The 23486-nt window shown below is 37.4% G+C and overlaps 1 protein-coding gene across 1 annotated transcript in view; it reads right to left on the bottom strand.

The window, feature by feature from the left end:
- SPON1 (spondin 1) overlaps positions 1-23486 on the bottom strand; it is a gene marked incomplete at its 5' end in the record, with an annotated part of 104156 nt that overhangs the window by 6257 nt on the left and 74413 nt on the right. The window contains 3 exons of the mRNA XM_010173951.2: positions 158-298; positions 1394-1595; positions 23177-23241. Coding sequence (XP_010172253.1) covers positions 158-298; positions 1394-1595; positions 23177-23241 — 408 coding nt within the window. The remainder of the gene's footprint in view (positions 1-157; positions 299-1393; positions 1596-23176; positions 23242-23486) is intronic.

The following is a 23486-nucleotide window of genomic DNA, read 5'->3' as shown; positions in this document are numbered from 1 at the left end:
TATCTTTGTTGTGGGTAGATTAAGGTGGGTAGATTCTGGAGGACGGGTGGGAGGGAACAGCAAAGATGTTTTGTTTATGAAGTGGGGGTTTTTGCTTGCTTGAGAATTCTACGTATGTATATATGTGTGTATATATATATATGTATATAAAAAATACCTTGCGTGCGATTCTCTCAATGACGACTCTGGCTACCAGCTTGATAGATCCTCCTTCTGGATCATAAAATGGACTTTGAGGATGATCTAAGCTTGTAAGTGGTCTGATCTTCTCCTGAGGCACTGTAGGTTTGTTAGGAGACTGCAATCAAAAAGAAAAAAAGGTTAAAAAGAAGCTAATAATTTTTGTTAATAATAGAATTAATCTGTAGAAATTAAAACTTCTCTAAAATGCTAAATTGGGAACTTGGTACATTCATGCTTAATGGTAAGAGGTTGGGGTGGTTTTTTGTCACGAAGCACTTCTCTAACACTTCAGGATTTAACCCTACAGCTGGGTTCACAGTAAGATGTATGCCTTGTTGTGTGGTTAGATGACTACACTAATAATAAAAAATACTCAATATGTCTCCAGAGCTGCATCAGAACTGGAGTTATAGGTTCCTTAAAAGAAGTTTCCTTATAGAAGCCTTAGGTTCTAAAGAGACTGGGTCTGAAGGAAAAAAAAAATCCAACTTCTGTCATCTGACAATGTGTGTGACATATGGAATATGTGGAATATGTGTGGTGTTTGAGGATGTGACTAATCTTGCCTAACTTCAGCTGTCTATATGGTCTATATAGACACATAGTGTAGGTACACTTGTCACCTATGGAGACCTAACAAATTCAGTAATTTTACATAACTCATTTGGTCAAAAACAGGACTTTACCTGAGGATGATGTGAATCTCTTCCTAGACTGAAAGAGTGATGGAGACAGAGAAAATGGATGATTTTAGAATCTTGTAGTGATGAGATGTCCAGAGTTTCAATCCTTGCTGCAAGGAATAGTTAAGTTTTCTGTGCCAAGCAGAACAGTTGACACTGGGTTGAAACAGTAGAAAACTCAAGTTGATGTGGCTGCTGATGGCACACAGATTTGTATCAAAGGGTTTGGACACCTTAATGCTTAGTTTTGAGCAAACAAGCCTCCATTTATTCACTAGGTGAATACAGTAATATCCCAAGTGAATGCAATATTATCCTATTAATAACAATGCTCAGGGAATTCAGACACAATGACCAACAGCAGCTGTGGCTAGCATCTGTCTAAATAACTTTTAATGCATTACAAGCAAAATTTTTACTAGAGTAGTATAAAGGCATATATGGTGTTACCATGGCTCCAATCGCTTTCATTCTTCACGGCTTTAAGGTAATTTATGTTTTAAGTATATTACAGACAGTCCACATACCTCATAGGTAACGCCACTGTCTGTGCCGGCATCCCAGGGTATTAAATCCTGAACGACCTTCTGAACCCAGCCACAGTCCTTGGTACAGAGGTCTTCAGCAGAGAGACCCACGTTCCAGTCCGGGCTGGGACCGAGCATGGTGAGGAAGGACATCAGGTGTCGGTGACGATCGACAGAAAACTCAGCAGAGGGAGCAGCTCTCCTGCAAATCGGCCATAGGAAGGCTTAACAACTGAATTCAAGTTTTCCATTAGAAGGCAATAAAACTGCTGCTTCAGACTGGGAAATGCTGAACAGGAGCACGACACTGTCTGGTATGTAGAGATGGAGAGCAGGACAGGGAGAGGACTCCTGCTCAGCACACTCTAGTTTCAGGCTCCAGGTACCATTTGAGAAAGTGCTTTGATATTGCTCAAGGAAATTTACAGTTTAACAGGTGAGAGAGATGGAGCAATAAAAAGCTGCAGCAGCATGCTTATGTCTTAGTTGTAGCCCCCTAATAATAATAATAATTTAAAAAAATCTGTCATAACACTTAAATTTGATGTAAAATAGCAGGGAAATACCCTGAGGTTTTGATTGTTGGGATACTTTTGACCCCCCCCCTTTTTTTTTCCCCCCCCCCAAAACAATAATACAAATTCTAACACCAAAAGTGCTTGAAAGTGCTACTGTATGTGTGTGAAAAAAAGCACTCATTATAATGAGTTTTAGGGCTCATGTAAGTGAGAGATTAATGGCCATTGCCAGCCCTGGAGAGTTCAGCCAAGACTTCTGCAGGTTTCTGCCACTGTGTGTGAAAATGCCTCTATTTATCCAGCCTTTGTCAGCCATTCCCCTAGGAAGAAATGGTGCTGAATCATGCAGTACTCTGAGATGCTGACGAGCAACTATCACATTCCTATGCACATGAAAAACAAAAATCAGGCCTGAACTGGAGGTTTCTGTTCACAGATGAAAAGCTGGACCTCTTCATGGCATCCTTCTCATAAGCAACAATAAATGTGGAGTTATTTATGATAAGATTTTTGGCAATTCTGCTTTACCAGATACTGGTCTGATGTCAACCCAGGTTTTCTTCAGTTATAGGACTTGGATCAATACAGAGCCAAGTTGGGGTTTCTGCCCCGTTTTATTCCAAAAACACATTGCTTTATGAGCCTCTAAAGACCATGTTTGTTTGTTTGGTTTTTAATGGAAGGAGGTTTTTTTTTTTTTTACAATGTTATTCATCTTCCCTTTTTGGGTTAGGTAACTGTATAAATATAATGCATATATACTTCTCTTTTCTAGTCATAAGTTTATTCTTCCTATAAATGCTGGTGTCCTTGTAAAAATGTGACATTTCATTTGTGTATGTTTTCTGGCTCATAGCATTCTCAACACTTTAGGAAAGTCAGAACAGCCCGAAGACAATGATTTTGAGTAATCAGGCAGTTTTGAATGTATGTCTAAGTTAGTGTATCTAGTTCCCCTTGAAGAGGCAAGTTGCAGAAGTAAGCATTTGCTAATTGGTAAAATGTTCCGGCCACTTCTGTTCTAGAGTCTTTAGAAGTTGTAAATTATATTACATTGAATTAAAGCCTCTGAGTACAAGAGTTTCTAAGCTTTTGATGACGTTAATCCTGCCTTTCCCAGAAAGAGATGCAAATGACTTTCTTCGTGACAGACAGAACTCCGATTTCAGTGGAACAATTTGTCTAATGTAAAGTAATAAAATAATGAATGACGGTATCAACTTCACTCTGTGAATACAGTATCCCTTTATATTTGTCAAGTACATAGCAGTGATTAATCTTAAAAAGCTTCTTAACTGACTCCAGTTAACTAAAGGATTTACTGCATTATTAGGGTTTCTAAGAAATCCCTATAGGAATTTTATATTTAAAACAGTATGCAGTAAAAATAACAGAGATATGTGTTTGAAAACCTGATCTTTAGACTAAGAATAAGTCTAAGATGGGCACTGCAGAACAGAGACACAGGTCAGCTCTTTCTGGGGAAAGGCAAGGGCAGTGTGGAGCTGCTCGCTCCTGCGTCTGGCACCTGCGCTGATGCAGCATTAGTTGGTTTGTCTTGCGTGACATTACATGTCAATGCTCTGGGCACACGTGCTCTCAGGAAAGACAAGAGAGGCAGACACGCTCCTGCCATTTAAAGGCAGAGGGTTGGAAATCACTTGACTACTTTAGATACACTGTAATGGAAATCTTTTGTCACCTGTTATACTTGAGTTAGGCATGTACAATTAAGGCTCCTCTGAGGTACAGTCAGTATTATCCAGGTGGAGGGATAAGCACTGATTGGTCTTACACAACAGAGATCTTTGGTTGTTTTTTGGGTTTTTTTTTGTTTTTTTTTTGTTTTTTTGTTTTTTTTAAAAGAAAATAACAAATTTCAAATGTTTTCAGTATCCACATGAATGATGAATTTATGAAGCTGGTAGGAACCTAAATCCTTCCATGCATATCTCAACAACACATCTGGCTCAAGTGTCCTAAGAATGGCCTAGGGCTCTCCCTGAAGGAAACTAGTTATAAAATGTACTCAAGTGCACCCTAAACCTGACCTTTTTCATTTCTGTATTGTCAGCACACCTGATAAAATAGGAATGTAGACCATCATCTTTATTTCTGCTTTCGATACTAGTATATATCGCCATTTTAAGGCTTTTAAATTTTAAGGAAGTGTTTTGCTGCAACAGGTTGAGCATGTTTGGTAATGCTCACAGGAAAACCCTTAAGTTAGAAACTGATGTGAGTTTGCTGTAAGAGACAAACATGTCCCTTTTCCTTCCTCTGCACAGGTATATAGGTATATATGCTAAAAACAGTGGCGAATATGAGTTGCAAAGGAAATCTTAAACATTAGGTAAGTTCTAGGCAACAACCTTGAGAGCCCCACGGGGCTGGGGAATCCTGCTTTCGTTGGCTGAAGCAGACAGTACTTTTCCACTGTGAGCCTGATCAGCCTGCTGACAATTCCTGTCACGTAGTACGGAGTGAAGCAAAGTACTAGATAGTGTCCTGCATCCTAATGTTTTCCATTTTCTTTATTTTTATTCTATTTTCTTTTCGTTAGCATGATTTGGATCTCCAGCTATTGGGATGCCATGTGCTGAGCAGCATAATAAAATGCTCTTTTTTTCCCTGTTTTTTTTTTGTTTTTTTTTTTGTTTTTTTTTGTGGTTTTTTTTTTTTCTTTTTTTGTGTGTGTGGTTTTTTTTTTAAGGTTAAAAGAGCACAAACATGATTTCACTTTGCCATTTTTTTTTTTCTAGTTGCTGTCACTGCTGGGGGTGGGAGGATTAAGAAAGCTTTTGACAAACCAACAGAAAACTCAACTTGCTGCAAGACATATTTTTGAGTGTTGAATCAATACTGTTGTGTTCTACTGCTACCCCCACAAAAGGTGACAGAGCACACATGAGGAAGGTGGCTGTGGAGACTTAATGGATAGAAATAGTGAAAATAATATTTTGCAGAATAAAACTTTGAGGTTACTTTTGGTTTAATATTTGATTAGTATACAAGTAAAAGAAGTAGAAAAAGGCAACTCGAGTGTGTGCTCTTTGTCTTTATGATACTAACTAGCTCAACAAATAAAACCATTGATAGGTTTCAGTTTGTACCACTGGAATCAATGTGAATTTTACTACTGGATGCTGTGTGTACTGTATTTATACAAGATAGCCATTTGCCTCAGCCATGCATAAAGAATTTTCCAGCAACACAAAAACCTATTATATAAAGACAGATCTGAACATGAAAAGCACCTGTATTTCCACTGGAAAGTGCAGTGAGGTGCAGAGAATCTCTTGCTAGTTGTTCAACTTGCCAGGCTGGCTACTAGAAGTTATTCTAGCTGTGGCAGCACAAACAAAAATAATTTTTTGAAATAAATTTTAAAAATGTATTAGATGCTTGTTATGCAACAGTGAAGGAAAAGTCAATAGCCTGAAACATCTTCAGAAATACTGAATTTGAGCAGTGCCTCACAGTTATCCAAGTTCTGACTTTGGTTGTGGGTAAAAAATAATGTTGTGATTAAGTGGGCATATTAGAGAGAACAGGAAAGCGTAAAATACTAGTTGTTATGATAGGTGTTTGAAGTAAAACTCTAATTCAGGTAGTCTTACACATTTTATGCTTGGAAAAGAAATCTAATTGATTCCATGCATTTAATAACTACATAGAGCACACAGGCGTTTGAAATCATTTATACCTCTCTAAGTTTCTTCACAGAGATGTATTAAGGTGTAATCATCCTAAGCCTATTATTAGAGTCTGGATACTACATCCATTTGCATATACCAGGATGTGATCTCACTTGTGCTAAGGATAAAGTAGCAGCCTTTTCAGATAGAAAGAAAAAAGGGGAAACACAAGAGAAGCCAGTCCAAGTCTGGTGACCATCAGAGGTGGTAGGTAGTTGTGAGTAGGTTTAGTGTCATTTCCAGGTGGTGGTGGTGATGATGTGAAAACACTACTTTTTTAAGCTGAGAGTTTAGCTGATTACATAGACCATGAAAACTGCATATTTTAGGGAAATAGGAAATGAATTGCCTGTTATACCTCTAGTCAGCAAAACTGACATCCTTCTTGTATAGAGGCTTACACTACATCACCTACACACTTTCCAGGGTGAACACTCTTATATATTCATCTTTAGAACTTTTTGCTGTTGATAAGGATAACATTATGAGCATGGATTCACATTTCACACCCTTGAACTTCCAACTCTGCACCTCCTGCCTACCAGCAGCACCTACACAACATCTGTTTTATTGCATAAACTTTAAATCATAACAACCTGAAAAGTACACTAGCTTCAAAGAAAAGAAATGAAGAAAATAAAGATCTAAAATTGAATGGAAAATCCTACTTTCCTAGAAGTCTGCAACTAACAACAAATTAGATGGCATATTTTGATGATGTATTATTAAGAAAATCATTTATGAAGTGATGCAAAAGAATTAGGACCACTACATAAACAAGAAAGTTTTATGCACAGGTATCAACACCTGAACATAGAAACAGAATTTCAGAGTTGCAGAGGAGGGAGAGAGTCCTTCTTAATCTCTGCTTAAATGCAGGGCAGATAAGCATTTAAACTAATGAGTAACTTAAACATGTGCATGTCCCAAAAGAGCCAGGGAAAAAAAAAAACTACAATAAAATGGACACTGAGTCAATGAAATTTGACTGACATCCATATAAAAAGTTGAAAACCACTTTAATGCCAAGCTGTTATAGACTCTGAGCTCCAAATAAGAGGAGGTGACAGTAAGAGTTTGGCTATTTTTACTTCATAATGAAAGACTAAAGAAAGCCACAACAAACTCTTATACGTTTACAGGGTGGTTGGGCTAGATGACCTTCAGAGGTCCTTTCCAACCTCAACCATGCTGTGATTCTGTGATATGCTTAACAAATGTGAACAGGCTTTCCTCAGTGGAAAAAAATTCTCAGATATCTTAAGTTAGGATTGCAGTTTCTGAAAACTGCCGATTTTTTCTTTTGTGTATGTTCTTTGCAGATGATTGTCACAAACCAGTTAGGTGTGGTTATCCCACGTGGTGCCAACAACATTTGCTCCTTCGTGTCATGTCTTAGATCACTTACTGTGCATTTATGATCAGAAATCCTTCTGCAATATGTGGCATTACTGCGCTTTACCCAGGCCAGGCTGACTGCAAAGCTAAAAATTTGTACTCCTGTACAAATTCAGGAAACTTCTCGCCTTCACTGCCTTGGAGCTTTCGGGCTACAGATTGTCTGCCCAGAGCAATTACAGCTGTATTTACAAAGGAAATCCTATGGCCTGTTGTAAGAACACTGTTGCTTTGTATCTCCTTTTCACCTGGCTAATCTACAAAGCCCTGACCGTGCCTTGTTTGTCCTGAGAAACAGTGATGGGAGATCAGTTCTTCAACCCAGCACAAGAACCATCACAGCCAGATTTCTGATCCTTTCCTCTCCCATTAACAATATCAGATAAACAGCATAGACTTATTTATGAGACTGTTCTGTAATGAACTCTGGTTTACTCTCAATTTAATTTGTTCTGAATATTAGATTACAGCAAATATCTCTGTCCAACAAAAATTACTATGAGGCTATTTAGTAAAAAAATGTAGATACTCCTTCAAATTACTTTGAAAGATTTTAAAATAGTATTGGCATGCATTTCAAAGCCATGTATTTTGCAAGTGTCAGAAGCTCAGAATTGCGTTTCACATTTCCCTGGTCCTAGCATAATCTCTGAAGATGTCCAACATCTTACCATCTTTATTAGTACAACACACATTCCATTTAATTCAGCAGCTCTGTCCATCTAACCTACATATGCCTTTTGCTGTTTGGAGATGTGATTATTAGAGTAAATGTTTAATTATCATTACATTCATAACAATGTAGAGATAACAACTGGAAGTTTGAAATTTTGCATATGGATTTCTGTTCACCAGAAATTTAAATGGCAAATCATTCCAGTTACTCAGTGAGTATTTACACAAGAATGAGGAACTAGGATTAGTAAGTAGACATATAATTGCATGAAAATAATGCATACATGATTACTCATGAAATTATAAAGGGAAATTATTTTGGCTCAAGGAAAGACAACAGATGGTTGGGAAATAATCATAAAACAGTAACTACCAATGGGAGGAACATGTAAAGAAAACAAAAGCAAGGATAGAATGGGATGAGTAAGTTTGATTTAATTAGATGGCCATTAATTTCCATGAACAATTAGTGTAAAGTTCTTGCAGTGATTGTTCTTAGTTAAATCTTTTCTATGTTTTAATACCAAACTTTTTTCCTTGCCTAGTGACATTTGCATTTTAAATAGAAAGTAAATGGTGATAGAAAACAGAACTGCCATATGTGCTTGCTCTGACAAAAAAAATGATCGATACTTTTTTTTTCCTTTTCCAACAAACACGTATGTTCTTCCTTACTTTTTTGAGATTGAATTATGAATTTCTTAATGTGGGTGTCAGACCATCTGTCAAACACTGAAGTTTCCCTAAGTCTCAATAGTACACATACCACTTAAGACATTAATTCGTTTTATAAGCATGATGTGCTTTTGTGATTAGGTTTTTTAATCAACACTTTAAAAAAATGTATGTAACTATAAATGCAAAGACTCGGGTAAACACAGTACTTTACAATAGCCTGTGACTTCATGCTAGGAGAGGTAGAAATTTGCAGCCCTCTGCTGCTAGTATACAAGCCAGTATTATTTAGTCCTGTTTCTATGAAAAATCTTTAAGAGACTCTCTTCTTTTCTCATTTAAACAGAACTCTAGAGTAACCAAGTTGCAAGGGCAGTGTATGCATTCTTGTTAAGCTCTTAAAATATTAATAAAATGGAAATTCATTTGATTAAAGCTTTTATATTAATTATCCAAATATATACATACTCATAATCACACCCAATCTCAAATTTAGATGAATTATCAAAACTGGTAAAAATGCCAATTATTTTATATGGATTTTTAAAATGTGTTTTTTCTACTTCAAGTAGTTCTTTTGGTGAAACAAAGCCTTTTAACAAAAGTGTTTTGATGAGCTCTGCTGATGCATAAACTGCTCATTCAACATAAAGTACTCCTGCATACAGGTGTCAGGAATTTACCGACACTTCTGTGAAACTTCCAAAGTACTTCAAGTCACACAAGCAGGGATCACCTCCTGGTTTAGGGAAGATGGTGGTCCTTAAGAGGGCACATCACCAGTACGGAGGAATGATATGCCACAGGAAGGAAGGATGGATATACCATGGGAAGTTTTCTGACCTGAAATGTAATTTAACCATTAGTCAGATGCAAAGCTAGAGCACTCAGAATTGGTTCACAGCTCTAGAGAGATTTATGTATTGGCCTTCACGTTTCTGCATTACTATTTCTGATTAAACTGGGGGTTAAAATTCTTCTATTTTTGACAATATTAAACTTCACTATTAAATCATAAAAGGAGAAAACAGCTGAGCTAGACACACCATCATGTTGCCATAGAAACAAGCGACTCTGTCTGGTCTTCTCATCCTCTCATTTTATACACAAAATCTCCAAACTTTGAAAATGCTTCCTAGTACTATACTGTCATTTTGTGGAAGGAAACTTCATTTACAACTGGGTTGACAGATACTGGCTTTTACCCCATTTTAGAACAGACAGCACAATGTGACAGTGGGAGATAATAATAGAAATAAGGATTTGTGAGGGAAAAAAAACTTCGGAGATTTTTCAGAAATAAGTATAGATACACATGCCGTAGTGGCACTATTGAAATAAAATGTTGCCATGCAAGAATAAAAATATATACTTTATAGAACACTATATTTGAGGGTGGGGGGAAGCGACAGCAATCTTTGCAGGCTATCATCATACTCTATTCCTTGCATGCATGTCATCTAACTACTTAAGTTAATATGACTTTTAACTCCAAGGCTCAAACAGTACATCCATGCTGGTAAAGATTACATTTAGCAAGCACAGAGCTACCAAAACATGGTATTTTGAGGGCTTTTTAATGACTGTGTCTCTTTGCAGTAGTAAATGCTATAGAATGCCTAGAAAGCTCTGCAAGAATTTATTGTTAATACTGCAGCTTATAACTAACTGGATTTTTTAAAAGTCTAAACACAGAAATATTAAATTACACTCCTGTTCTCTTGGGAGCAGTTGACCATGAAACCTGAGCTTTTTAAAGACAAAGTATTTTCATCATCACCACATAACAAATTATCTGTGAGAAAGCATTTTTTCCATATAGGAATATAACAAGAGAACTCATCCAAAAAATTGAATACATAAATTGGAACAAGATATTTACTTTAATTGACATGCTTGCATTTCTTCTACAGATAATGTATTTTTCCTCTAAGAACTGGCTTCTTGTTGCATTTATTTTCTATTAAAGCTTTTACTTTAAAAGAAGTTAGTTCTAAGAAAATAGCTTGGCATTTGAACATCTCTTAGTTTTAGGACTTCAAGATATTTTTTTCACTTGTAATTAATGTAAGGAAAATATCTCTTATTGTGGAATCACTAAGAATGAATATTTCACATTGACATCTATCTAAGTGTTATATAAACTCAGGCCCCAATTACTTCTTGCAAGAATAACGCTGTTGGCTGTGATATAGTGTGCGAATGCCGATTCATAGCTACTGCTTTCCTCCACTTGTTCCTTACAGTTTCACCAAAATATCTCACTTTTAACTATTACAAATTGTTTTGCATTCCAAAAGGTTTCAGTCTGAAAATGTTTCCCCTATCAGTCTGAGCTCTGCATTCTGATTTAATTCTCCCTGCATTTCACTGGCTTTCACTATGGCTTTCGCAAAATTTTTATTCATCCATTTATGCTTTACATGGCATCTCAAATAAAGGCAGTTTCTGAAGAAATAATGAGCTACCAGATGTTAACAAGTGATCACAGGAAAACTGAGATCTCTGTGCATTCATTAAACTTGGTCAGACATGGATGAGATTTTCAACTCATTGATTATCAAGTCATTTTTCCAAAAGATGGCAATACAAGACCTTCATAGTTAAACAGCTATTACAACGTTTTCAACGTAAGTAAACCATTGTATTTTCCTCTAACTTGGCATGAAGATTTCAATCTGAATACTTAACATGGAGTGAAATTAAACCAATGGAAGACTAGGTATTGTAATCCTACTAGGTGAACTATAATTGATACATAATATTTCCCACATTTTGCAATTGCTAAAAAAAGAAATGAATCTATTGGTCAAATTCACTCAGACAAGGAAATGATTTTCGTCTGTTCAGGCAGATCCTGAAATCACTTTTTACTGTTCTGTGCCAGCACTGAATATTAACGTGTAATGACACTGTGCAGCATCCCACGTAAGCACAGGGGGACAAGTATAGGGGTTTGGTTGAGATCAGAGCTGCACTTCTGAGGTGAATTTCCCATTGTGCTTTGGTTCATACCCCGGAGCAATCTCAGGGTGTAGACCTGATTTCTTTCCCATCAACATAGCCCGAAGCTTTTTCCCCTCACTCCCAGTACCGGCAGGCAGCCGGAGCCACCCAAAGCAATGTTCCAGCCCCAAAAATGTGTCACGTCCTCGGCAGTGTTTCACTCTACTCATCTGCTCCTGTTGCAATAGACCTGATTTCTTTCCCATCAACATAGCCCAAAGCTTTTTCTCCTCACTCCCAGTACCGGCAGGCAGCCACACTCCATGTGACCAGTGTGGGAGCCACCCAAAGCAATGTTCCAGTCCCAAAAATGTGTCACGTCCTCGGCACTGTTTCACTCTACTCATCTGCTGTTGCAGTATATTTCTTATGGATGTAGATAGCTCAGGTAGCTATTTGTTATAAGACTGTTCATGGTTATAAGTACATAGAATGCTCTCACCATAGAATTAGTGGAGGGTTTTAAGTTTAGACAAGACATACCTTACACAAAATCTTTTAAAAATATTTCCAGAGTGCCTATTTAAGGCAAAATATGTGCCATACAATACATTACAATTTTTATTCTTATAAAATTGTAGCTGTACTTGGAGAGAGCCACTTAAGGATTTAAAAAAATACTTTCAAGTTATCTCAAAATTTAAATCAACTTACCTGTCAAGAGAAAAGCACATAATAATTCTTCAGCAAAAATCTCATCTATTTTCTTTTAGGTTAACATAGATCCAGTGAAATGTCAAATATAACCACATTTCACTCATCCCACTTCATCACAATGGCAAGTCGCTGAGAATAAATTTGTAACTCAGACAGTTCATCAGCCTATTCTTTGTTTCAGTTCTTCATGCTTTAGCTACTAGCATTTTTATATCCTTTTATTTTCAGCTGTTCATGACGACTTGTTATCAATGTGACAGGCTTCTACAAATTTAATTATTTCTTTGCTGGAAGTTTTATTTTCCTGGATGCAGCTGTTACTGACTGAAAATCATGTTGGTGTGAATTCAGTGCACTACGGGTACAGTAATGTTGCTGTTGTAATGGCAACGACTGGTTTGGTTTTTATGGCTGACTTCCCAACCATGTGTTAGCCAAATACTGTTCATGCTACTGTGGTCAAAGATCTGTTGATATTGTAAGCTATTAGCTGCAGTTAAGACCATAAGCTTATTTTTCCTCCCAAGGATCCCTAAAATTGTCATTGAGGTTTACTTCAGGCAACAATGAGATGCTGTCTTAGCGTGATAGTTATTTAAGTTCCATTTTTAAGTTATTTTTGAAGTGTTCGTACTATCCACTTTACTGTATGGAGAGACTGTACTCTCACAAATCTTATTTACATAACTACTTACACACGGAACATCAAATGTATGAAACTGTCCCATATGCTAAATGAATAGTTACCTACCAATGAAATAATTTACATCTTGGCTTTGGAATAAATCAACTAACATTAATGGCATCACCATGCACACTGATAGAAGAATTTATCTGTACTGTAGATATGAATTGATTTTTTTTTTTTTTTTAAGAAAATAACCTAAAATTGAAGGAATATTGAACTTCGTGAGTAAAGATCGTGTCTCCGTGGAGCCTTACAGTACTGTTTTGCTTCTGCAGTAGTATTGCTATTAGTTTTTATAATGCATTCTCCATAATGAGCCAATATGTAATATATTCTGTAAGGGCCATTCTATTCACAGTTCTGCTACTGTATTAAAGGAAAGAAAATGTCTTTCAAAAACAGCTACTGTAACATCAAAACATTATTGATGTCCAAAATAGCATGGGTTTTTTTTAGAACAAGACTGTGAACTCCTCTGTGTGCGTCTTCACACCCTGGCTCCCTGAACACAGAGCTGCTGAAGTTCTACTGTATCATAAATACACTGAAGTCACCAGGTTACACCCACAGTATAACAAATAGTTGCCCATGTGACCTACATTATATTGTTTTAATTAAACTAATGTCCCAGCCCTTCCTATGTCTTCACCCTTTCCTCACCAAAAGATTGCTTGTGTTGATAGTACACGTGTCTCTTACAACAAGGGAGTTAACTACACTCACTTTTCTCTGTCAAAAGAAACTTAAAGGTAATGTAACAACATGCACATCATAAGGTGTTCAATGGGTTAAATGCAGCTATGGAAGGATATATAAACTTCTAAAGCAAGAAAATATCTGAATCTTACTTTCTTAAAAGTACAGAGAAAGTGGAAGATAAATGCAGTATTCAGGCAATTAGGAGAAAATGTCTAAGAAATATGCAAGAAAAATGAGCATTATAAGGAATAAAAGAAGTAGCAATAAATAATAAGCTTCCTTATTTCTGTATAACCCTCTGCTGACTCTTAGTCACACTAGGTGAAATTATACATGCATGATTTATTTTTCAAATCATTAGGTGGAACACTGTTTATAACCAATTTGTATAATCAAATGTTAATGATATACAGTGGATAGATGATTAAAGGACTATGATATGAGCTTTTCTGATCACTTTGGAGAAAACAACAAATAGAATTTAAACTACACCCATAACAGCTGGTTAATTGCAGTTCCATTTGTATTTTGCCATTTGAAATGCCAGTTAAACCCAAATACAACTATGTGTGTTCAAACATGTCATTTTTTTTTTAATTCTGAGATGGGTAGTCTGAGGACTTGATTAATTAAGCAACTGAATAATTTACTCATTTCTGCTGTATATTTTTATAAATTACATTCTGAATACCAATATCAGCTATTTATGGACAGTGCATTGCAGGAAATCATTTCAACATTCTTAATGGATAGAAAAAGAGTCACATAACTGAAAGTGAGCAACTCATCTCAGAATTTGTTCCCCTAGACATCACACAAAACAAAACTTCTGTGACTACATATTTTAAAAGAGCTGAAGGTACAATTTCATTTCAAATGAAATCTTCTAAGTGGATAGATAAGAACTGGAATGACTGCAAAATTCAAAACCCTGTCTTCTCTATTGAAGTTGATGAACTAAAATTACTAGATACTTTTCAATGAATTTTAGTTTGCATACTATGAGGAGTTTAGTGTGGTACTTACAAATAATTCTATCAACCCTTAATAAGATGTTCTAGGAAGGCTAATTTGCAGAATTAACTGACAGATGTTGTCAGGTCTCTGGTCTCTAAGGCTCTGGCTATTTTATTATTTTTTTATCTAAAGCCTCTCTTATCAAAGCTGAAAGGTACACTGATTTGAATCTTCCCCTCTCGATGCTGATTAATATAGATTTAGTAGAGAACAGCATTTGTTACTGCCACTGGGATTCTGAATTAGATACAGCAAAACATCTGGTTCTGGAGGAAACCAGGGAGAGAGGATTTCTGTTTGGGTTTTGTGCATAGGTGCATCCACGCTGAACCCGGGGCTGGCAGCAAGTTACTGAGAGGCACAGCAGGTCCTCTTGCTGGCACAGAGCATCCCGGGATAACGGCTGTGCAAACAGGTGGGCTAAGGCTATAACAACACGACTAAACGGACTGTGTTTTGGTTCTGTGGATTTCCTAAACAGTTAAACACACACTGTCAGCTCTGAACAAGTCATGTACCTCCCATCCCTACAGGAAATGCAGCATTCCCTACAGAAAGTGAAAGCATTTCTACAAAGGTCACTGCAGGTGCATTATAGCATGTAGGCACATACGAGGTGGTTTCAGTAAACATCAGTCAAAAATTACCTAATTCATGCATTCTCTTTTAAATAATGTAAACATGTTTAAAAAAAACAAAAAACAAAAAACTAAAACCCTGGAAACAGAACAAAATATTTTTGTTGGCCAGGAACAGTCTCTACCAAAGCACCCAGGGAACTGAAAAAACTATCATCATTGCATAAGTGCCATAAAATAAAGACAGAGTGATTTCTAATTAATAAGAACATGCAACTGATCTGTACTTACTCCGCACATACCCCTTCCCCATCTTACAAAGCTGGTTTACTCACTGTTTATCAAACACTTCTCCTTCAGAGAACTCTTCTGTCTCTCCTCCCTTTTCGTGAGGGAAAAATCCCAGTGATTGCTTTCTTTCTCTGGCTAATAAATATCTAATTATTCCATGCAAATTAGCAAGGCTTGAGCTAGAAGAACATGATATGTGATAGTAAAGGGCTCTCACTGTGCAGGTTGCTGTTTTGAATTTTACATTCAGAGATAGGTGTTACCATTCAAATCGCATCAGGAGGAAAGGAGAATTAAACCTAAATCTTCCAAGTAGTCTTCTCCATATTGGGGGATACCCTTTATTTCATACAGTGATATGGCTAACTTCAAAGGTGTACTTAAAGATTTCTGTCAGCTCAGGTGTCACTGATAAACTAGGCAAGGTAACTAAATAATGGAAGTTAATATGATTCAGTTGCAATCTGTTGCCTAATAGAGGTCCCATCAGATGTAGTTAGCTTCGGGATCACAGAAAGCTGGTTGTATTTCTATGCATTTAGGAATATTACTAATAGCTATTTAGGTACGTAAACACTTCAAGAATTGAAAGATTTAGAATTAGGTGTTTACAGCAAATGGCTGCCTAAATGCCTTCCAATGTTCTTTTGTAAATTAGTCTCTCTCTGTGAACCTCACAAAACTTGCAATTTATGAGAAGGTCAACAGAGAGGTTCAGCAACACATCATGTTTACGTGGATAATGTTTATGTTTCAGCTGTCTGCCATTTGATGGAACAGATTAGATGATATCGGTAACATTAATGTCACAAATTGTTATTATTAAAGCTGTTTTCACTGCTGAAGACTTCTTTCAAGTATGCAACTGTATACATAACCTTGGGTAGTTTTACGCAAGGGTATTTATCAATGAGATAAAAAACACATTAAGGCTGTGTGAATTGTAAAGAGTAGAATATCAGACACCATAAAATGAGATCTTTAGCAATGAAGTATAAGATGAGGAGAGGGAGTTCTTTCATTACATTTCAGAACACAGTGAAGAGTTCCATATCTGACCTAAGTTGTTCTCTACCAACATATAATTAAGCATTTAATGACCTAAATATTGAGGCTATTTTAAGGAAGAGTTTTGTGGGCACGAGAACAGCAGAAAATTACAGTAAAGTAAAAAAAAAATCAAAAAGTAAAAAATATAAGTAAAATGGAAGTAAAAATGACAAACAAATGCCAAAATCTCAGACAGATTAAATTCAGTACTCATCTGTTGCTTGGCTTTCCATTCCCAATTGCTGTAATGAAGACTCATTAAGTACAGCAAATTCACTGCAGGATCACAACATACTAACTTAGAAACTGTTTCAACTAAATAGTTCTATCCATCTGAAGTATAAAGGAATAGTCCTCCTTTTCTGCTAAGCTTCACTTTTGAGTGCTTACTGGAATGTTTTCAGGTAATCTCCAAATAAATGGGGAAGAGCTGCTTAAATGGATGAGAAAAAGAGTAAGCTCTGCACACGATCAAGAGGCAGAGGAAAATCACAGGACCATGACTACTCACATAAACAGTATGGGGAGATGAAATGGAAACGGGAGAGACATAAGGAAGGAGAGGAAGATTTTCCAAACTTCAGATAGTTCAGAATTTTAATAAAGAAAAATGCCTGTCACTTTGGGGTGCATTGGTTGTAACTAAGAAAGGACTGAGGAGGTAAAAAAGTTGGAAAGCAGTGGTGTTTTTACATAAAAGAAAAAAATAAATGAGAGAGGAGTATGGAAGGTAATGCTTGTGAATATTTCAGAAAAACCTAACCTCTTAGTGTCAGGTACTCTCAACTATGCTGTTTTCCTAGATAAAGCATCTTGAATTTTTGCATTGAAATATACTGTTTATAGGCTGACCTACTAAACCTAAAATAATTAAACAAACTAAAAAAAAAAAAATTAAAAAAATAAGAAAGTACATGATGTACTTAGTAATAATTAGAATCATACTGATGGAGACCCCTATCCAAACATATTCTTTCTCCTAGCTAGGGCTGCAGATTGAAACTCTCCAGGAAAGGAATGGGAAATAGGAAGCTAATTTATGCAGGGAAGTGAGGTCTTCTTGCCAGTTTTTTAGAATCTGAAAGGTTTTAGGACAGAAAGTTAAAGTTACTTTTATGTATCAGGAAAAGCCAGAATGAACATGTGAAAATAACTGGAAAGACACACTATCTGTAGCAGTATTTAATAACTCATAAGGTACTGAGTGTTTAATAATGGCATACATGACATACTAGACAATCATGTCCATCCTATGTCTGATCCATGTTTGTATTTATCAGAAGTCCATATTCCACAGTATTGCATAGCATTCAATGCCTTCCTGGTTTACAGGAACTACAAAAACGTGATTAGACACATTGAATTACCATTCAAATACTTCTCCGTTTGCCTTTATTAAGAAAGAGTCATATACTCATGCTGGACATATTTTTGAAATGTCAGAAACTACCCAGAGAGATGTCTATTAATGTGTGACTCCTGTCCATTTTCAATTCCACTCTTTTAAACTTTTATTTACTTTCAAATTTATTTATTTATTTATTTATTTTTATTTTTCCGGAGAGCTGGGAACAGTATGGTGAAATGATATTCCTGTTCTGATGCGGTATCTTGGCTTGGAGGTCCTGCCATTTTGGAAAAATCAGAGATCCACCTGAAGAATCTGCTTTCTCCTACTCTCCAACCAGCACAACAAACATGCTGCTATATAAAAGAAAGAAAGGTGTGATAATGCCTTTCCCTGATGGTTAAGAATCACAGAGGACGTAGTGACCGTGAAAAAACAGACAGCTGTAAAAACAGCAAGTGCCCCAACAACACTGTGTGGCTTGGACTTCACCACGTTAAAGACAATCCAGCTCATGGCAAGATGTGGAACTGACAGCTTCTTCCAAGCCTGACAACTGACTCGCTCCCACACCTCTCAAATCGGTCTGATTTTACTTCTTATAACTGACTCCAATATTCACATTATAGAGTGAGACTAATTAATCAGGATTTGTGCTTATTTTCTTGTGGATTATCCTGGGAAGCTCTTATTTAGATAAAAATCCTTGTTGAATGAAAAAGGGGGGTGGCACAATGGAGATGCCTGGATTTGAAATAAAGGCATAATGAATACAGCTTAAAAAAAACCCAACCCAACATTTGGGGGAAGGGAATTCAAGGCAACATCTTTAAAGGTATTAGCTCCTGTGGAGTTTGATGCATACTGTCTTTAAAAGTCTTGCCTTCTTTATCCCCAAATTCTTCTGTGAAGTGCCAGATATGCAGATTTGGACACGAGTTGTACTATCTGTATTTGCAGTATTTTATCCTCCATACTGCCAAAGGCCAATGGTTTGTAGCTGAATATGAAAGTAAAATTTGATTCTGCCTGAAACACAGTTGAGAGGAAGGAAGCAATGAGCTGTGCTCTTGTTTATACAAGTTAAGATAAGAAAAACTGCTTTCATTTGACAGCATGCTGTATACTGATACTGTTACACCCAAGGAACAGTGCACTCCTTGCAAGTACTTTAAAGTCAGAATTTCAGACACACAACTTGGTAATACATACATAAGCAACAGCAAAATATTTTATTACTTGGTCTGGCAATCCTTCTCGTGCTGCCAATATTGCTCTCTCTCAGTTGGGCAACCATAAAACTACTTCACAAGGATCACCCCAAACCATCTTCTGCATGCAGTTTTTTGCCTGCTGGTGCCCTGAATAATAAATTGAATGGAGGATAATGAAGGTGAGTGATAGGAATAAAAAAGAAAAAGAAAAATAGTGACAAAGAGCAGGCATATACAGGAACTGAGGAGAGCAGTGATAAAAGACAGGGAAGTATTAAGTCTAAGGCAGGATATAGTTTCCATAGCATTATATTGTACTGGAAGATGACAATATGTTAAAGTGTATTGCCTTAAATTGTAAGTAACAGAAAGCATTTGAGAAAGTTACTTAGTGTCATTATACTCTTCCCTGCTTAGGGTTGGCAACTTGTCTCAGCCCCTTCTGTAATTTCTTGTATCTGAACTGCTGTCTGAATCCAAAGACTTCTCCCTGGGGAGGTGCTTTGTGTCCCTGGGATCAGCACTGAGAACTTTCTATTTCCTTCTCCCCCAGCAGAAGAAAAGTTCCCAGTTTTATTTCTCTTCTTACCTCTGGTGTCATGAACCAAAGGCTTTCGGCATCACTGTCAGATTTAGACAGACTTACACACTTCGTGCCCTCAGTCCATACAGAGCTTTAAATATTACTTAATGAGGTACGATTGGTCTCAGGAGTCACAGCCTCATTGACCAGCATTGACAGAGTAGAAGAAAAGCCATTTAACTCCATGATGAATCCATGAGAGATGCCCAGCCAAGACCATCCTCTTACACATTATTACAAGTGATCGGAGTGGAAACAAAAGGGCTCACCAACTGCTCAAGATATGGGCAAGAATTAGCAGCCTGCTACTCTCTACAGCCTCTGTGAGGAAAGGAGATGCTGCCGCCTCCCTCACTGTTTTGGGAAGACGGGAGAGGTCCGGCAGCCCCAGGTTGGGTGCAGCGCCCGTCCTGGCTGGCTGGTGATGAATCTGCGTAGGCAGCGGGGCTGGTGCCCAGGCCTGCGCTGAGCCTCAGGGTGTGTGGTGTGATCCCATCGGGTTTCTTTTCTCTCTGGTGTCCCCTGAAAAGGGTAAGTCTGACTGCACTGGTGCCTGCGACAAGCAAATACCGAGCCCGTAAGTCTCCCTTCCACAACAGTATCTGCCACCCCCTCTGTGAATGTCACTGCACTCCAGCCCCATCAGCTGTGGGCTGTTACTCTTGGATACCACCTTCACCTGGGGTGACAGCCTGGTGTCCATGGTGCCTCATCCCGGATTCTCCACAACAGCATGAAAATTGATTAATACTCCTAAAACCCTCTCACAAGTTTTGGAGGCAATTGTTCCCCTCCTCCCTCTGATTTTAAGTGTAAATGCCGTAACTACCTTGGTACTGTAACCTGGAGAGGGTTAGCAATAAAAATCACTATATGGAATCAGGGGGGAAACTTTGAAGTGCAAGCAGGCCGAATTTGACAACTTTTGACACTTTAGGCCTCCATAAGTTGGCTCAAGAGTATTACGTGTTTTATAACTGTTGTAAAACACATTCAGGAAGGTTCTTAGGCTGTGCTTATTATGACACATTGTAATACCACTTTGGCACCACTATCATACCATATAGTATAATAGATATATGTCATTATTATACAAAATAAGGTTATTCATGAAGTTTAGTCAATTCTTGAGTAGTAAGGTGGCTGTGTTATGCGTAGCAATAGACCAAATGTTTATCCTGAGCACTCATTATCCAATATTTGCACAATTCTAGCTCAATTCAACTCAAAACAACACCTGCACAATTCCAAGAATGACCATCCATAACAGCAAATAGGAAAATAACAGCAGAAGTTAATGGCTATTGAATATTTTGTCTTCTTTTTAAGTTCAGAACACAGAATCACAGAATGGTTTGGGTTGGAAGGGACCTTAAAGAACATCCAGTTCCAACCCCCCTGTCATGAGCAGGGACACCTTCCACTAGATCAGATTGCTCAAAGCCTCATCCAACCTGGAACATATTTTAAAATGGAATCAAAAAGAAGAACTTCATGGCAAAATTTGATAAAAAATTATTATAAAAGTCAAAAATCCAACACTACCCTTAAAGGGAAGGAACATTTGTTAGGGGATCCCTTGCACAGCATTTGAAAGCACAAGTACCAAGATTTATTCCTTTTGGTGTAAATGAAAGGTGAGAATTATCATACAGAAAAGGTAAGAATTGACTGGAAGAATATCTGGAGGATGTTGCAGAAGCATTTGCAGGCATGCCTGTGAAAGAACATGCCTAGAAACTACCTGAACTTGTTCACTCTCCATTTTTTTGTGAAGTTTCTCAGCACTATATTAAACTAGCTATTATGAGCAGGGGCAATATACTTCAATTAGTTTTGATTTTCGTTATGTAATATATTCAGTGTATTTGAAAAATGATTGATTGAGACTCTGGAGCAGAAGATCCTCTCTCTATCTTTCTGTGAACAAAGAACAAACCTGCTCTCCTGTCAATGCCAAAGCCTTCCAAGCACCCAGAGGAGTCAATTCCTAGTAGTATTGTGCACTTTGATACAGAAACACCATACATACATGTTGGTTCAGGAAAGTAACTGAAATTGGAAGGAAAAATTAAATGATTTGTTTCAGTCAGAGACCTCACCATGGTAGAACAGAGAAGTGGAAAAAAACTTTCCATTTAATTTGGAGTGAATAGAAAGAAGGCAGTAGGGAAAAAAATGCTATTCACAACTGCTAAATGGCAAACACCAGTAAATCCAAATACTGCCATTTTCAGGGGAATAAGGCCATAACTAAAGAACGCCATTGCTATCACCTTGACTGACTACTTGCATAACACCAGCCAAAAAAAGCCTAACTCGCAATTCCTGTGCAGAGTCTACAGCTCAGTCTGAGGGTTAAAATATATTCAATTGATGGAAAATCCATCTCATGTTCAGGTAAGCTGCTCTGAAGGTTAGTCACACTGTTAAAGCCTTTTCCCATACCTTTAGTGAGAATTTCCTTGTCATGAATTTCCTTAGCTTCCAAGGTATGAGGGATTTCATAGGGTTTTTTATTTCCTAGATTAAAGAAGGATCAGCTATCAGAAATCTTTTCACTATTTAAGCTGTGCTCACCTCCTAACCTTAACCCCCTTTTTTTTTTTTCACCCCCCCTCCCCCAGGGGAAGAGGGAATAAACTGAATAGCTTAAGTCCTAAGCTGCTTAAGAGTTTCTAAGCCTCTTACGGTAGGGGAAGTTTTCTAAAAACTGAAGCAGCTTTTTTCTGACTAACCTCCATATTTTCATATATTTTCTGAAATACAGATGACAAAACCAGACACAGTGTTCCACTAACAGCTTCCCTTGTACTTTTTAAAGAGGAAACAGGACTACCTGGTGCCTACAACCCTGCAGTAGACTAACTGCCCTGCTTCTCCAAGGACTTCATTTGACTCTCAGCTAATAGGGTGACCCCCTTATACTGGGTTCTCATCTTTAGCCACTTGTAAGTCTCAATCATTTGGGTCTGGATAATTAGGTTGAACTTTGGGACAAGCTTTTTACAGGTAAGTTATGTAGGAACCACCACCCCAACCTTCCACACACCTTACAGACAACCTGTAAATTCAAAAGCTTCCTGGAAGAAGAGTTTTGCCTCTTTTCTGCTGAGTGCCAGAGAGCCCAAAGTGAGGATCCTAGGAAGCTAGTTAGCTCTCTCACTTGGTAAAACAATGATGTTTATACTTCCGCTAGGATCATGATGCTGTCATAGAGTGTTTCAGATAAGCATTTTTAAGAACTAGTCCTTTAGAAGTTTTTTGTTGGTGGATTGAGGATTTGCTGTATTGACATAGTGCATTGTCACAATGTGCGACACAGGATGCTAAAAAAATACTACGTGTAGAATAGTACAATATATTTTTGAGCAAACATTGAATAAGCATCACTGTTAAATGAAGGTACAAACTCCATGGGATAATCCTTCTCCTGTAACAGTTAGTGAACCAAAGAATTAAAAAAACAAAGAGATGCTGAAGAGGAATGAATGAGGTAAGCACCCCCCCCCCCCAAAAAAAAAAAAACCAACAACAACAAAAAAAACCCTAATCTATCAAAGTATTTTCAGATTGTTCCTTTACAAGAGTGAATGATTGTGTAAGTATAAGACAATGAGTTTAGAGCAGTCCTTTAGCCAACACTGAACGCAAGGTTATTGAGACATACCATTCCCTACTTACTTACACATTCAGAGGCTGCCAGGCAGGCCACTGTGCTTTTGCCTTGATGACTGTTAAAACCTCATCGCTCTGTGAAAAGACACAAAACAAGAAAGTGATTGGGTCAATTTTACAATGAAAGTAATATGATTTATAGAAAAAACTAAGAGGTACTAGATCAAACTGTGCCTCCGAGTTCTGACTATGAGCAATATGCTTTGTCCTTTTTGTTATCTGAGCATCTTGTGTCCTCAGCTGCACAGGGTTCATGAAGGAGCCTAGATGAATGCAAGAGTAGCAAGCAAAGGCAGTCAGACCTTGGGCACAGTCTCTTT

Source organism: Antrostomus carolinensis, unplaced genomic scaffold, assembly GCF_000700745.2.
Source record: "Antrostomus carolinensis isolate BGI_N321 unplaced genomic scaffold, ASM70074v2 scaffold9168, whole genome shotgun sequence".
In the NCBI taxonomy this organism is placed as follows: domain Eukaryota; kingdom Metazoa; phylum Chordata; class Aves; order Caprimulgiformes; family Caprimulgidae; genus Antrostomus; species Antrostomus carolinensis.
The sequence above is the reverse complement of the archived record's forward strand: the minus strand, read 5'-3'. Positions and strand labels throughout refer to the sequence as shown.